We start from the raw sequence: 13,161 nt of genomic DNA on the forward strand, positions 1-13,161 counted from the left end.
TATGTCTTGATGCTTGAGGTCCACCTTTTCAGGATCCTCCTCCACTGTAATTGGAAGGTAATTGGGTTCTCTTGGATTGAATGCTCTTAAATCCTCGGTCTCTGCAACGGGTTTCTTACATTTGATGATTGTCCATGAAATGGTAGACTCTGGCTCTTCTTGGTTGCAGGGTTTTCTTGTACGGTTAAATGGAACCTTTGTGTTTTCTTTTGTCATCAACATAACTTCAGTCTGGTCTTGAGACTCCTCTTTGCAGTCTTCAGCTTTATCCTTTAATGTATCTTTACCAGCATCATATTTATCCTCAGTAGCATTACCAGCTGTTGTGTTCTTTGTCATATCGATAACTTCTGAGATAAAATAACTAGTTTGATCAGCACCTTCATCTTCCTCTTCATCTTTGTCTTCCTTCTCTTGGATCTCTTTCACAGAGTCATCTACCAAAGTCTCCTCGATTCTGTTATTTGCTTCTGAGTTCTTGGTCATATCGATGACATCAGAATCAAAGCAACCAGATTGATTTCATCCTCATATATGTTTGCCCTCTCTTCAAGGTATATCACAGATTCATCTACCAAAGTCTCCTCAATTGTATTATCTGCTTCTGAGTTCTTGATTATACTGATTACTTCAGGATCAGAGCAACAAGATTGATCAGCACACCGAAAATAAACCCTGCAGAAACAGATCATAGTAAGCACACCGAAAAAAACACAATCCAAATAAGATATGAGATTCGTATAACGAAATATACACAGATTAAAATGGAACACATGGAAGAGAAGAGCATATCGAAAACAAACTCAGATACGGAAGAAACTAATTATGATTTTATTCATGTTATGAATTAAGCGATCAATTCTAATGGATACAAAATGAATTAACAAAACCTCATAGAAGAGGGAGAAGAAGAATAAAAAAATACACAAGTAAACAACAAAATCAACCTACAAATTCTTAAGTCAATTTCGTAATCACGACGGAGATTAGATCCTCCTCCGCTGATGAAATAAACGGCGGAGATTACCGTTGAATGATCGGAAAAACCCAAAAAATCGATCAGAGAGAGAGAGAGAGAGAAGAAGAGAGGAAGCAGTTTTGATTTTGGATGCGTCTGCGTTTTGCGGAGAAAAACTAAAACACGAACAAACCCCAAATTTTTTTTCCCTTCACTAAACCAACAACCAATAAACGCCTGCCATGTGGCCCGAAGGACGGCCATTATTTGTCTCGTTTGAGAGAACGGTCCTTCGTTTATTATGTATTTATCATTTTCTTTTAAATGTTGTAAGGTGAAGGACGAGAGATAGATACGGCGTTACCCATGGCCTAAGATCCACTAAGATTTGCAAAGGAAAAACCTTATATAAGATATTTCCTTTGCAAATCTTAGGAGATCTTACCCCCTAAGATCCTTGCAATGAGGATGTTCTTAGCAATTTAAATCAGTTGCCTAACAAAATAATAAAGGGATAAATTTGCATTCGATATTATTATTATTGTTTCTCTTTTAATTACCAATAGATTTTCCGGGTCTTCTTCCATAATTAATGTTCTCGCCCGAGACTAGTACACGTTTCCTTTGAAAAGACTCAAAAATACAAAAACTGTGTCATAGATACTGCATTGTATTATTAATTATATTAATGTAAACTATATATAAACTGTATCATACGCGTTGCGTTAACTCATATACATATATAAGTTGGTTAGATGTGTTATGTGGTCTTATTCATTTATCCTCATTGACATATAAAATTGTCCAATTACTCATTTTTCTCTCTATATCCATCATATCTATATATCATTCTCTTTGCTTGGGGCATTTTTATCCTTTCTTTCTAAAACCATATTTATCAATTTTGAGTAGTTAGTAGTTAGTTCTCTGAAGATTATGTCAAAAGATTACTAGTTCAAATTTAACAAATTTTCTATTTAAAATCAACTTCTTATGAAATAGTTTACGAATGATTTTAGTTTGGGATCCCAAAATTTCAGGCCGGCCTAATCCATAAGTTAGAAAATGCTAAAAATTAAAAGCATATATATATATATATTTTTTAAATTCAAGAGTCAACTGCAGAGCCCTTCAAACTAGTTAAAGTAAATATATTAGTAGTTACTATATATATACATGCATGGCTCAATGTCTAAAATAATTAGCACAGGTACGTAGTGAACTGTTAGGTGGATGATTATATAGAAGTTAATGTGGCCTAATTCATCACAAATAAAATGACTCATTATCTCATGCACATTTATATATCAAATGTTACAGATATCAAAAGACATATTACAATTCAGACTAGGTGAGACAATATACTACTAATATAGTAATATCATTGTTTAAAAAAAGAAAAAAACGTGCATGCCCTAATTAATATTAATCAAGTAATTAACGATACGTAGCATTAGTTACGTACGCGTTTTAAACGATATATCAAGAAATTTCTTGGGAACCACACAAGTAAGTAACTATAGTAAAATAGTAAAAGTATCAACCCGAAAGAACCGAGTTTTAAGGTTTGCCACAGGGAGTAACAAAATCTATTGAGCAAAGAAAAAAATCAAATAAGCCTTTGACGAACAACGACGATCGATAATTAAAAATTGAATCACAATACCTATGCATAATGCATGCATTCATTAATTTATATAAAAATTACATGAGATGTGACGACTCGTTAATTACTATGCCACGTTGATTTTTCCACTGCGTGAAGTGAGCACACGTTTTCTCAAAAGTATATAAATAGAGATCAACCCTAACTCCTTTTCTCCTCTCTCATCTTCTTATTCTACGTGATTAGCACACCACTGTAAAATCTCTTTTTTGCGTTCTTTGCATTCTCATATATAATTCAATTCGTAAACAAAAAAAATTTGTTTCTAGATTGTAATCTGTTTCTTTGTGTATTCTTCCCCTATTGGGTTTCGAGTTTTTCGTTGTTTTCTACATTTTACCAAGGTTGTGAATCGGACTAATCGATCTCGGCAATTACCAAGTGAGTGCTTCTTCTTCCATAGACGCTTTTAACGTAACAATTATTACAATTCACATCTATCTCAACAAGCACACTCACAACGTACACGCAGATTTACATGTCTTTATGTTACGACATTTGTCAAATTTAAAACACAAAACCCCATCATGCATCCATATTGATACGACCTGAAACCCCAAAATCATCATTTTTTTTTTGTTTTCAAGATTTGAGTCTTAGCTATCTCTAAAATGTTCATGATTCATCTCTGTCGTGCTGGTGCAGGATCTTACGTGTGTTTGCTGATCGGCAAATAACAAAAATTAAACGTCTCATTCTACTTCCGATTGGATTCTACAAGTTCAAGTCTATAAATCTATACATTTCTATATTTTTTTTACATAAATCATATTTGTTCATCATGTCTCCAAGTATAGAGCCAAAGTGTGACCACTGTGCAACCGCACAAGCTGTGATTTACTGCAAATCTGATTTGGCTAAAGTTTGCCTAAACTGCGACGTCCATGTACACTCTGCGAATCCTCTGTCTCACAGACACACACGCTCTTTGATCTGCCAGAAATGCTTCTCACAACCAGCTGTGATTCGCTGTCTCGACGATAAGGTATCGTACTGCCAAGGATGCCACTGGCATGCAAGCGATTGCTCGGTGTTAGGACATACACTTCAGAGCTTAAATCCTTTCTCTGGTTGTCCTTCTCCAACAGATTTTAATAGAATGTGGTCTTCAATTCTTGAACCTTCCTTCTCTGGTTTGGTCAGTCCGTTAGTTGGTTCTTTGCCCTTGAATGATCCCAACAATAATACAGCGTTTGGAATGGCGAAAATCAACGAATTAGATGGTTTGATCGCTTCCTCTTATTCCTTGGTGTCACACAACAACATCAGTTACACTCAGAGTTTTAGTGATCAATCATCTTTCTTTTCCGATGAATCTAAGGTACTATATACAGAGGAATTTAACTCGTTTTACAAAGTTCTTGATGGACAATGCATTAGTCTTATTTGTGTGCATTTGTGTTTCCAGGGATGTCCTGATTTTGTTCTTGAACTTGAAGATGATCTATGCGAAGAGCTAAACCTGGATAATGCGCCGTTAAACTTTGACGTTGGAGATGATATCATCAGATTTTCATCAGAAGAACCAGACCATATGGTACCAAAGTGCCTATTCAGCGACAAGGATAACACATCCGTTACCGCCTCGAACTTTACTATAGACAAGGCTTTAGAGGTCTCTTTAGCATTTTGTTGATGTTGTAGTTTCTAATACCTCAAGATAACTTTCTTATGAAAATGAAGTTATATTCTGTTTTCAGACAACTTCACCAGGACAGCAAGATTGCACTAACTATCTGTCAGGTCCGTTTCAAATGAACATCAACACTATTGGACTTCCTCTTCCTCCATCACCTGTCTTGTTCGGACAAATCCATCCGACCATGTCGCCTACCATCTCCAACATCACAGGTGAAAGCAGTGCAGCGGATTATAGGATGTCTCCAGGGTTTATAATGAGTGAAGCCCCATGGGAATCGAATCTTGAACTTCCTTGTCCACAAGCAAGGAACCAGGCTAAGTTGAGATACAAGGAGAAGAGACTAAAGCGCTCGTAAGTTTATTCATTTTATTTAAAACAGTTACAAAACAGAGTTCATACCAAACAGAGTTTATATAATGTTTGAATTGTAGGTTTGGGAAACAGATTCGATATGCATCTCGCAAAGCGAGAGCTGACTCGAGAAAAAGAGTGAAAGGAAGATTTGTGAAAGCTGGCGACAATTATGATTATGACCCATCATCTCCGCCGAATAACCAATGAACTCTCTATACAAAACAAAATGTACAGTTGCTTACTCTTTCCTAATACAATCAGAGACAAATCATGCTTCATGATGATGATGATAAGGTTGGTAAAACACAGTTTCTTGTCGGAAAAGTAATGTAACATTTTGTCTTATCGTGTACAGTTTTTATGAATCGAATAAATCAACATGTTGAGGCAAGCATGGGAACGTTGGAGAACTAAACGAAGATAGTGGAAGCCAAAATGGTTACACTACTCTAATTTTTGCTTTCATTAATTTTGTATTTCTTTGATGTTTTCGATCATTTATATTTTTCCTTTAATAATAGGAAAAATCCTAATTCATAATTTTTTTACAAATAAATTTCACAGATGATTTCTTTGTATGAATAAAGTTGAAGTTGTTAGAATCTGCTTCATTCTTTGTCTGTATAAAGGCTGTATACATAGCACGCGTTTAACGTGCTTCAAGGGTAGCCCGAAGAAGGCCATAATTAAGGAAACATAGTTCTTGTTCTTCTTGATCGCATCATCTTTGTCTAAAATTACTAGATTAGTAGTGAGTTAGCTAGCCTGAAGAAGCCACCAACTTCTATAATTGTTATTAAGAAGAATCATTTACTTGTGATCGAGAAGTTTAGTTACTTACTTTAATTTAGTATATAGCTTCTAATTTAAGGAAAATGATAAGTATGTAGTAAGAAAGATCCACAACAACCAAAAAAAAAAACCAAATAAATCTAACAAAATGCCAAACAAGAGATTCTTCTATATGCCGCTCTGATTGATTCTTGCTTCAACATTGAGTTTAGTGATTTTTTTTTGGTTATGGTTACAAACACTGCATATAGTGCATAGTAAAAAGATTCGAAGAATAATAAAACTCAATAACAAACGATCCTTCTTTCTTTCCTTTCTTATATAATGCAGATATTTTGATTTTTTTGCTATTTTAAGCCAATACCCAATTTTTCCATTTTCCTTAAAATACTAATCTTCATAAAATTAAAATTTCCCAGACTTTTTCTTAATAGAAAATTGCATTAAAAAAAACCTAGGAATGAAATTATATCTTACACCAAAAAATAAGAAAAAAAAAAAAACTAAAAATCAGAGAAACACAAAAGGAACCTCATGATTGCTACTACTAACTTCTTCACTTCTATCCTCCTCCACGTCCACGGTCGTAGTCGCCGACGATAAAACAACGTGGAAGTCTTGATCTCCGACGAGACACCGGCGCGTGAGTTTCTGACAAGAAGTACATAACACGCGCCTAACATGTCTCCATGCTAGAAAATTCGCTCCATGAACCCACCGGTCACATTTCCTACAAAGAAACGCCGAGTCGGCCTCACAGAACACGTAGGCGTCTCCGCCACACAGCTCACACCTAACCGGAACACTCGGTCTCGTGCAAAGACTCCGACAACCACCTCCGTCGCTTCTTCTCCTGCTCTCTTCTTCGTTAAAATTCAAACCTCTACACATTTTTTCTCAATCTTGATCTTTCTTGTTTTTGGTTTTTTGGTTTTTGTCTCTCTCTCTCTTTCTAGTTCTTGTGGTGGTGGTGATTGTGGAGAAGGAAAGATTTGTAAGTAGGAGAAACGTTATACATTTTATATAGGGAATGAAATGATTTGTGTTGTGTTGTTGTTGTACACGTGGATGAATCTTGTTCTTTTGTTTTGACGTTAATGCCCTTAATAGTGGTAAATATTTTCTCGTCCACGCAATTTTGGGATGCACAAGTTACAAAGTTTTCGAAACAAGAACTCATGTACTACGACTCTCTCATCACCAACCACTTCAATACGATGTTTTAATTGTATATTGCATTGTAATTGTCTGTAAAAATGATTACGATGGACGAGAAATACCAAAATTATTGACGAGTTTAAAATTTAAATAGAAGCACCGAAAGATACAAAAGTTGACTAACAATATAAAGTTTATAAACAAATAAGTGGAAATGATGATATTTATGGTTCTAGATTTGTTTTTCCTTCTTCTTCTAGAATTAGTTAATCTTTATTTGTTTTCAATTTCAAGTTTGTACAAAATAAATCTTTAAATGTGAACAGTATAGCTTTCACTAATTAAATTTATTTACATGATATTTAAGGTTGTTCTAGAATTAGTCTGACCAAAAATGATATAAAGAATAAGCAAAAAGGTTCTAGCAATTTGCTCATCTGTTTCTTATGTTTAAGATTCTTTTCTTTTTTGAATGTGACAAAATTTTCTATAAAGAAGAAAAATTAGAGATAGTACAAGTGAGATTAGTGGATGATATGGGGAGGGTAAGCATAAGAAACGGCTTGAATTTAGGGTTGATATCAAGTTATTATCTTTGTTATTAATTAATTAGTTGTCTTTTGGGGCATTGTGTGTGTGGTGGTTAATCAGTCAACGTTTATTTGATTTTTATAATATGAGCTTACTATCACAACAAGCAATAAAGGACTTCACTTGTATGGTTCACATTTAAAGATTTATTTTGTTTTTAAATTAGTGAAAGCTACCCCACGAACTGCGAATAATACAGTTAATTTTATAAGGTTTGATTACTAGAAGTGCTAGACATTGCGTGTGATTGATATACTACTAGTTTAAAGTATACAGTATTATATAAGTCAATATTCGTAATATTATATAAGCTACCCCACAAAAGCATTTTTAACATCACAATATTCGTAAAACATGCTTTTTGTGTAGTATGTACTAATGTTATAGACCACAAAACTATTACTCTATTTTTATTTTTACTTTAATGAACATTGAAAACACAACACATCAAATCAGATTATATGAAAAAGAAACGTAGGATTACTAGTGGGGGTGGTTTTGGTTATACATCCTCAAGTAGCTTTGGATGTGAACCATACAAGTGAAGTCCTCTTTGTTCGTTCTCATTGTAAGTTAAATAATTCATTGGGAAAACAACTTAATACACACTACATTATTTATAAAAAAAACATGGTGAGAGTTAAAGACATATTCATGTTCGAAATATATATTATTGAATCTCAATCTAATAAAAATTATAAGATAGCTAGCTATTACAAAATGTTTAGTGTTAACATCAATCTAGAATCGTTGCTAAATATCGTTTAAGCTTTAAAACATAGGTTATAATATCCATCGTCGTCGTGTACACATGTTATGATGGAGTTATACATTTCATTAAATTAAATTCTATAAACTACAAAAAAAATACGTGAAGATAGAGATAAGTGTAAAGTATATAATAATTAACTAATCACTAAATATCTTGAACGATTTATTAATGTTATTTAGATTCTTCCACACCACATGTTTTGGTGTTAAAGATTAATCCGACCAAATCAAAACCTTGATTATTTATATATTAGAGATGCACCATATAGTTTCGAATTTCGATAGGTGTCTGCGTGTCTCCCATGCTGGTTCAGCCTTTTTATTCTTCTAACCTTTAAAACAGTTTTTGTACGTGATTGAAATAAAATCGTTTAATTTCATATTTTCTTTTCCATCAACCGCTCACAACCACATTCATATATATAGTTCCAAAAGCAATACTAATGCAGCATGACATAATTGAGTAAAATAACCCAACAACATGCAGTCCATAACTTTACCTTTAACAAATGTCACATATATGTTATGTAAGAATAATATGTTAAATAGTGAATGCTAAGAATATAACTTTATACATCTATACATACATATTACTCGTTTTTCAAAACAATATATATAAATTTACAAATTGTATCTCATATCTAAAATCACGTTACCAAATTAGACAAAATGCCACGATAATCATATACGAAATATAAGATAACTTGAGGGTGTATGTGCTGATCCAAAAAATACGAACACTGATTAGATGGACTGATATAATAATGATCGATGAAGAATATTATATTTTGTGTGTTTGATACGTTATGGAGAAAAAGAGATGTTGTTGTCCACAAGTTGATTTAAGTGTTGATGCATAAGTCCACTTGTGTGGATCATATTGATTCAAGATCCAAAGCTTTTTCTTCTTTCTTTCTTTTTCTAATTTTGTCCTCAGATTTTTCTGTCTATTAATGTTTTTATTTGTTGCCTGTTGGTACGAGACCTTGGCCGTCCAATCTTCCCAAAGTATGTGACCAATATTTTCTTGAGAATTTTATAATCTCAGATCTTTATTTATTAAATATAGTTGGTACGTAAGACACATTATCATACTTACGCATGTATACGCGTCATTACAAATCCAGGCTAGTTAATAAAATATCTGTTTAATAGTTTCGACCGTTGTTTTTTTTTTGTCGACATAGTTTCGACCGTTGTTAAAGAAAATGTAAGAGAAGTTTCTTGGACGGTCGTACGATGATCTCTTTATTTTTAAAGCATTTTATTGGAGTCTACATGAAAGTAATAGAGTTCGGGGTGTTGTATATTTGTATCGTTGTAATAAACATTTAACAAAATCCGAAGGAGCAATTACAATATATCATATAATTAGAAACAACTGTGATAATTACTTTGAACTTAAATATTGTCAGAGAAAAATAAAATTGATAAAGGTGAAAAGTGAATAATATGAGAGAAATTGATTTCATGAACGATGAAGAACGTGGCTACGGATTGGACCAAATGATTAACCACTGTCTGGTCCGTTTCAAACATTTAAATGATGCATAACAAACCCATCTAAAGTAGTTGATTGTTTAATCTACGATTGTCCCATTTCTATTTAGAGGTGATAATATTTCCATTACATAAAAAAATGTTTGATGACAAAAACATTTCTATCTACAGTGGTTGTGAGTCTCAAGTGGATCTTTTATATTCCCCACTCTATGCCAACTAGTTCAAACTTTTATAGTATATATTTGTTCCTACCCGATTTTTCAACCCTTGGGTTACTTACTTACTTCTACTGATTGGACTAAAATGCAACGACGTTAATGTCTCCGCACCTACCCTAAGCTAGTTTTAGAAGACTAGTTTTGGTTAGGCTTTTACCCAAAATTGATCTTTTTAATTGGAATTTGAATTATTGTACATAGTTTAGGAGTATTTAATCCTGATAAACTGATCCGATCCAAACCTATCCGGATAAATTCATGTCATCCAAACTGAACTAATTCAGTCCGAAAACTGAACTATATTTTTAAAAATATTTTGAATGAATTCATTTTTTTATATCTGAGATTCCAAAAAACCGAGTTGAAGTGAGTAAAAAATAAGAATTATATTTGACTAAAACTCGAAGCCGAATTGAAATTAGAACTATGCAAAACCATCCATTATAAATTAGGTTTTAATTTAAATCAAAAATCTGAAAACATGAAACACCAAACCGAATCCGAACCTGATAAGTGATAGGTTCTAATTGGGGTTTTCAAATATTCTATACATTCAATTAAGGCCTAATTTATAAGTCTCTGGAGGCCCAAATCGATAGCTAATGTTAATGTAGCATGGAAAAAATATGATTAATAAAGCCCATCATTAAGCCCATAAATAATCAAAAGAAACCACCAAACCGTACCTTTTGAATACATTAACCAGTCACACACAGTGACACAGCAAGCTCCGCCGATGTGTGTCTCACTCTCACGACGACTGACACTTTTCCACTAAAGTCGACGACTCAGCCGAGAAAGTGAGAAGAAAAAATTCAAAAATGAACCACACGAGTCGAAAGAGACGACCCGATCCTTCTCTCTCCAGAACCGATTCTCTCTCCTCTGAAATGTTGTCTCCGACGAAATCGCCGGCGCTGACTCGAATTCGAATCCGGAACCTCTTCTTGCTACTTCTCTTAGTTTGCGTCGTGATCTACCTCATCTTCTCCTTCAGTCCTCTCCGTCGTACACAGTTTCCTTCACTCGCACGCTCCTTAGGCTTATCTCCCACTCGCCGCCGTCATTTACTCTTCTCTATAGCTTCTTCTCACGATTCTTGGCTCCGTCGTAGCTCATATGTTCGTCTCTGGTACTCTCCTGAGTCCACCCGAGCTTTCGTCTTCCTCGATCGCGGTGGATTTGAGTCCGATCTGAGTCTCCCTCCTTTGGTCGTATCTGAAGATGTTTCTCGGTTTCCTTACAATTTCCCCGGCGGTCTCCGATCAGCGATCCGTGTTGCTCGTATAGCTAAGGAAGCGGTGGATCGGGATGATAAGGATGTGCGGTGGTTTGTTTTCGGAGATGATGATACTGTGTTCTTTGTGGAGAATCTGGTGAGGGTTTTGTCTAAGTATGATCACCGTAAGTGGTGGTACATTGGAAGCAATTCGGAGAGTTTTGATCAGAATGTTAGGTATTCCTTTGATATGGCATTTGGTGGTGGAGGATTTGCTATAAGTGGTTCGCTTGCTAGGGCTTTAAGTAAGGTTATGGATTCTTGTTTGATGAGATATTCACATATGTATGGAGGTGATTCCAGGATCTTCTCTTGCTTGGCTGAGCTTGGTGTTACATTAACACATGAACCTGGATTCCATCAGGTATAACAAAGTCTGAGCTTCTCAGTCTCAGGAATTTAGATTCATTAGAATTTAGGAGTAGATTTGCTCGCAGTGACAGTGATGCTGCCTTAGTATAATTCGATGATTGAAGCTGTAGATTACTTGTCTAAGTAGCTTGAGTGTGTATTAGTTAGTGTTTGTTGTTTAGATTGGACTCATGATCTTCTAAATTGCAGTAAACTCCTGAGAATATTGATTGCTTGTTAGCTTAGCTATTTCGGTTGCATTTTACCCAGAGAGATAATCCGAAAGGAAGTACTCTTTTAACAAATCGAGCTAAGAGATGGTCACTCTTGTTTCATAGATTGATGTACGGGGGAGTTTATTTGGGCTGCTATGTGCACATCCTCTGTCTCCACTGTTGTCTCTACATCATTTGGACGCAGTTGATCCACTCTTTCCAAAGATGAACCGAACAGAAGCCATGGCTCACCTTATCCGTGCTAGTAATGTAGATTCCTCAAGGGTTTTGCAGCAAAGTGTGTGTTACGATTCATCAAACTCTGTAACTGTTTCTGTGGTATGGGGTTACGCAATTCAAGTTTATGAAGGGAATAAACTCCTGCCGGATCTTCTCTCCATCCAAAAAACATTTTATACATGGAGGAGAGGGTCAGGTGTACGAAGTAATTATATGTTTAATACTAGAGAAGTTCCAAGGGATCGTTGTGGTAGACCGCTGGAATTTGTTTTAGACAACGTTGGATCAGATGGAACTAGAGGAACATGGAGTAATTATACACGATATATTGTCGAGAATTGTCGCAGAGCTGATTCTATTAAGCATCTAAAACAGGTCCGAGTACTGTCACATAAACTGGAGCTTGACGTTGAACAGGTATTCTTAGTTACCTCCTTACTTGTCACATTAATTCAAGTCCAGAGATACTTTTGAAGTTACACTCTTACTCTGATATTCTCAGATGAAGGCTCCACGTCGCCAATGCTGTGACATCTCTCCATCCTATAAGGAATCAATGGTCATTAGCATAAGGCAGTGTATGGAAGATGAGCTAATCGCAATGAAAAGTTAGTCTTTTGGTTTCACACAAAGGCTAACTAAATTCCCGAGAGCCAAAATCCGATTGGTTCTTGCTGGAAAGCGAATGGTGCAATACAAGGTAACTTTCCTGGGTTGCTTTCGGTTTGGCCAATTTCGGTTGATTTGTGTGAGAACTGAGACCTCCTGATTTTTTCACGAGCTTCTAGTGGGATCGAGCACCTGAGAAACATCTACTCTGCGAGATGCATTGATTCGCAGGTGACTTCTCTTATTGTTTTGAAAGAATTAATTATAAATAGCCCACAACAGGTCTTAATATCTTCTGAACCAGCTATGTTGGTATCTTCAGGCTTCAGTCATGGTTCAGCATTTTGTGGAAGTCTATATCTGGAATTCTCTTGACAATCTCCTAACGATGGTTTGGTCGTTTTTGTGTAATATGCAATAACTAACCGGTATCTATAAAATTTTAATTGTAGATAGAGTGAAAGTTGGAACCTCTATATTATTTGACAGAAAAAACAGAGAATCTTGTAAATATAGAAATTAGAAAGTAATGAATAATGCCTTCATTTCAGGTCGTCAACGTACACATCTTGTGATTGTAATAAGAGTTTGAACTCAGTCACACATTTCAACTTTTACTTTTTCTTCGGCCATCTTGTCGCCATAAATACTAAACTTCTCTCTCATCTCCGTTACAAACTCTAGACATCATCGCTTCTAGAAACTGAATTTCTCAAAAGAATTTCGTGTAAGGTAACCAAAAATTGCAAATTACATTATATTTTTATAAAACCGATCACCATTCAATACCCAAATCTCTCCTGAGTCTCACACA

The 13,161-nt window shown here is 35.0% G+C and overlaps 4 protein-coding genes across 7 annotated transcripts; 2 read left to right on the forward strand and 2 right to left on the reverse strand.

Moving 5' to 3' along the window:
* Window positions 1–3: 3 nt before the first annotated feature.
* On the reverse strand, window positions 4–1,082 carry LOC111831450 (calmodulin binding protein PICBP-like; the record flags this gene model as incomplete). The annotated part of the gene is made up of 2 exons (XM_023785582.1): window positions 952–1,082; window positions 4–675 (listed from the first exon to the last, which is right to left on the reverse strand). A coding segment is annotated over exon 2 (483 nt), but the record flags the coding sequence as incomplete, so codon positions are not given.
* Window positions 1,083–3,405: 2,323 nt separating this feature from the next.
* LOC17893495 (zinc finger protein CONSTANS-LIKE 12) lies at window positions 3,406–4,827 on the forward strand. The gene is made up of 4 exons (XM_006300144.1): window positions 3,406–3,945; window positions 4,033–4,239; window positions 4,325–4,617; window positions 4,698–4,827. The coding sequence occupies exons 1-4, from the start codon at window positions 3,406–3,408 to the stop codon at window positions 4,825–4,827; spliced, it is 1,170 nt and encodes a 389-aa protein (XP_006300206.1).
* Window positions 4,828–5,690: 863 nt separating this feature from the next.
* On the reverse strand, window positions 5,691–6,410 carry LOC17892857 (B-box domain protein 31). Its single transcript, XM_006299602.2, has one exon. The coding sequence runs from the start codon at window positions 6,301–6,303 to the stop codon at window positions 5,923–5,925; it is 381 nt and encodes a 126-aa protein (XP_006299664.1). The 5' UTR covers window positions 6,304–6,410; the 3' UTR covers window positions 5,691–5,922.
* Window positions 6,411–10,360: 3,950 nt separating this feature from the next.
* On the forward strand, window positions 10,361–12,906 carry LOC17893739. 4 transcript variants are annotated; one of them, XM_023786938.1, is made up of 5 exons: window positions 10,361–11,296; window positions 11,622–12,155; window positions 12,241–12,438; window positions 12,527–12,578; window positions 12,652–12,906. In XM_023786938.1, exons 1-3 carry the CDS (start codon window positions 10,475–10,477, stop codon window positions 12,349–12,351), a joined length of 1,467 nt encoding a protein of 488 aa, XP_023642706.1. In that variant the 5' UTR covers window positions 10,361–10,474; the 3' UTR covers window positions 12,352–12,438; window positions 12,527–12,578; window positions 12,652–12,906. The 4 variants fall into 4 exon arrangements, with proteins under 4 accessions (XP_023642706.1, XP_023642705.1, XP_023642704.1 ...); XM_023786937.1 differs by having other exon boundaries at window positions 12,670–12,906; XM_023786936.1 differs by having other exon boundaries at window positions 12,241–12,578.
* The last annotated feature ends 255 nt before the right edge of the window (window positions 12,907–13,161 follow it).

The sequence above is a fragment of the Capsella rubella genome, unplaced genomic scaffold, assembly GCF_000375325.1.
Source record: "Capsella rubella cultivar Monte Gargano unplaced genomic scaffold, Caprub1_0 scaffold_3, whole genome shotgun sequence".
Taxonomy (NCBI): domain Eukaryota; kingdom Viridiplantae; phylum Streptophyta; class Magnoliopsida; order Brassicales; family Brassicaceae; genus Capsella; species Capsella rubella.

What these genes read in the sequence shown, in the direction of transcription:
- LOC17893495 (XM_006300144.1), top strand. Translation starts at nt 3,406, where the DNA reads ATGTCTCCAAGTATAGAGCCAAAGTGTGACCACTGTGCAACCGCACAA. An exon ending in TCTTTTCCGATGAATCTAAG is followed by an intron (nt 3,946 to 4,032) that starts GTACTATATACA and finishes TTGTGTTTCCAG; the next exon opens with GGATGTCCTGATTTTGTTCT. An exon ending in CTATAGACAAGGCTTTAGAG is followed by an intron (nt 4,240 to 4,324) that starts GTCTCTTTAGCA and finishes TTCTGTTTTCAG; the next exon opens with ACAACTTCACCAGGACAGCA.
- LOC17892857 (XM_006299602.2), bottom strand. Translation starts at nt 6,303, where the DNA reads ATGTGTAGAGGTTTGAATTTTAACGAAGAAGAGAGCAGGAGAAGAAGC.
- LOC17893739 (XM_023786936.1), top strand. Translation starts at nt 10,475, where the DNA reads ATGAACCACACGAGTCGAAAGAGACGACCCGATCCTTCTCTCTCCAGA. An exon ending in ATGAACCTGGATTCCATCAG is followed by an intron (nt 11,297 to 11,621) that starts GTATAACAAAGT and finishes CTTGTTTCATAG; the next exon opens with ATTGATGTACGGGGGAGTTT. An exon ending in TGGAGCTTGACGTTGAACAG is followed by an intron (nt 12,156 to 12,240) that starts GTATTCTTAGTT and finishes TGATATTCTCAG; the next exon opens with ATGAAGGCTCCACGTCGCCA.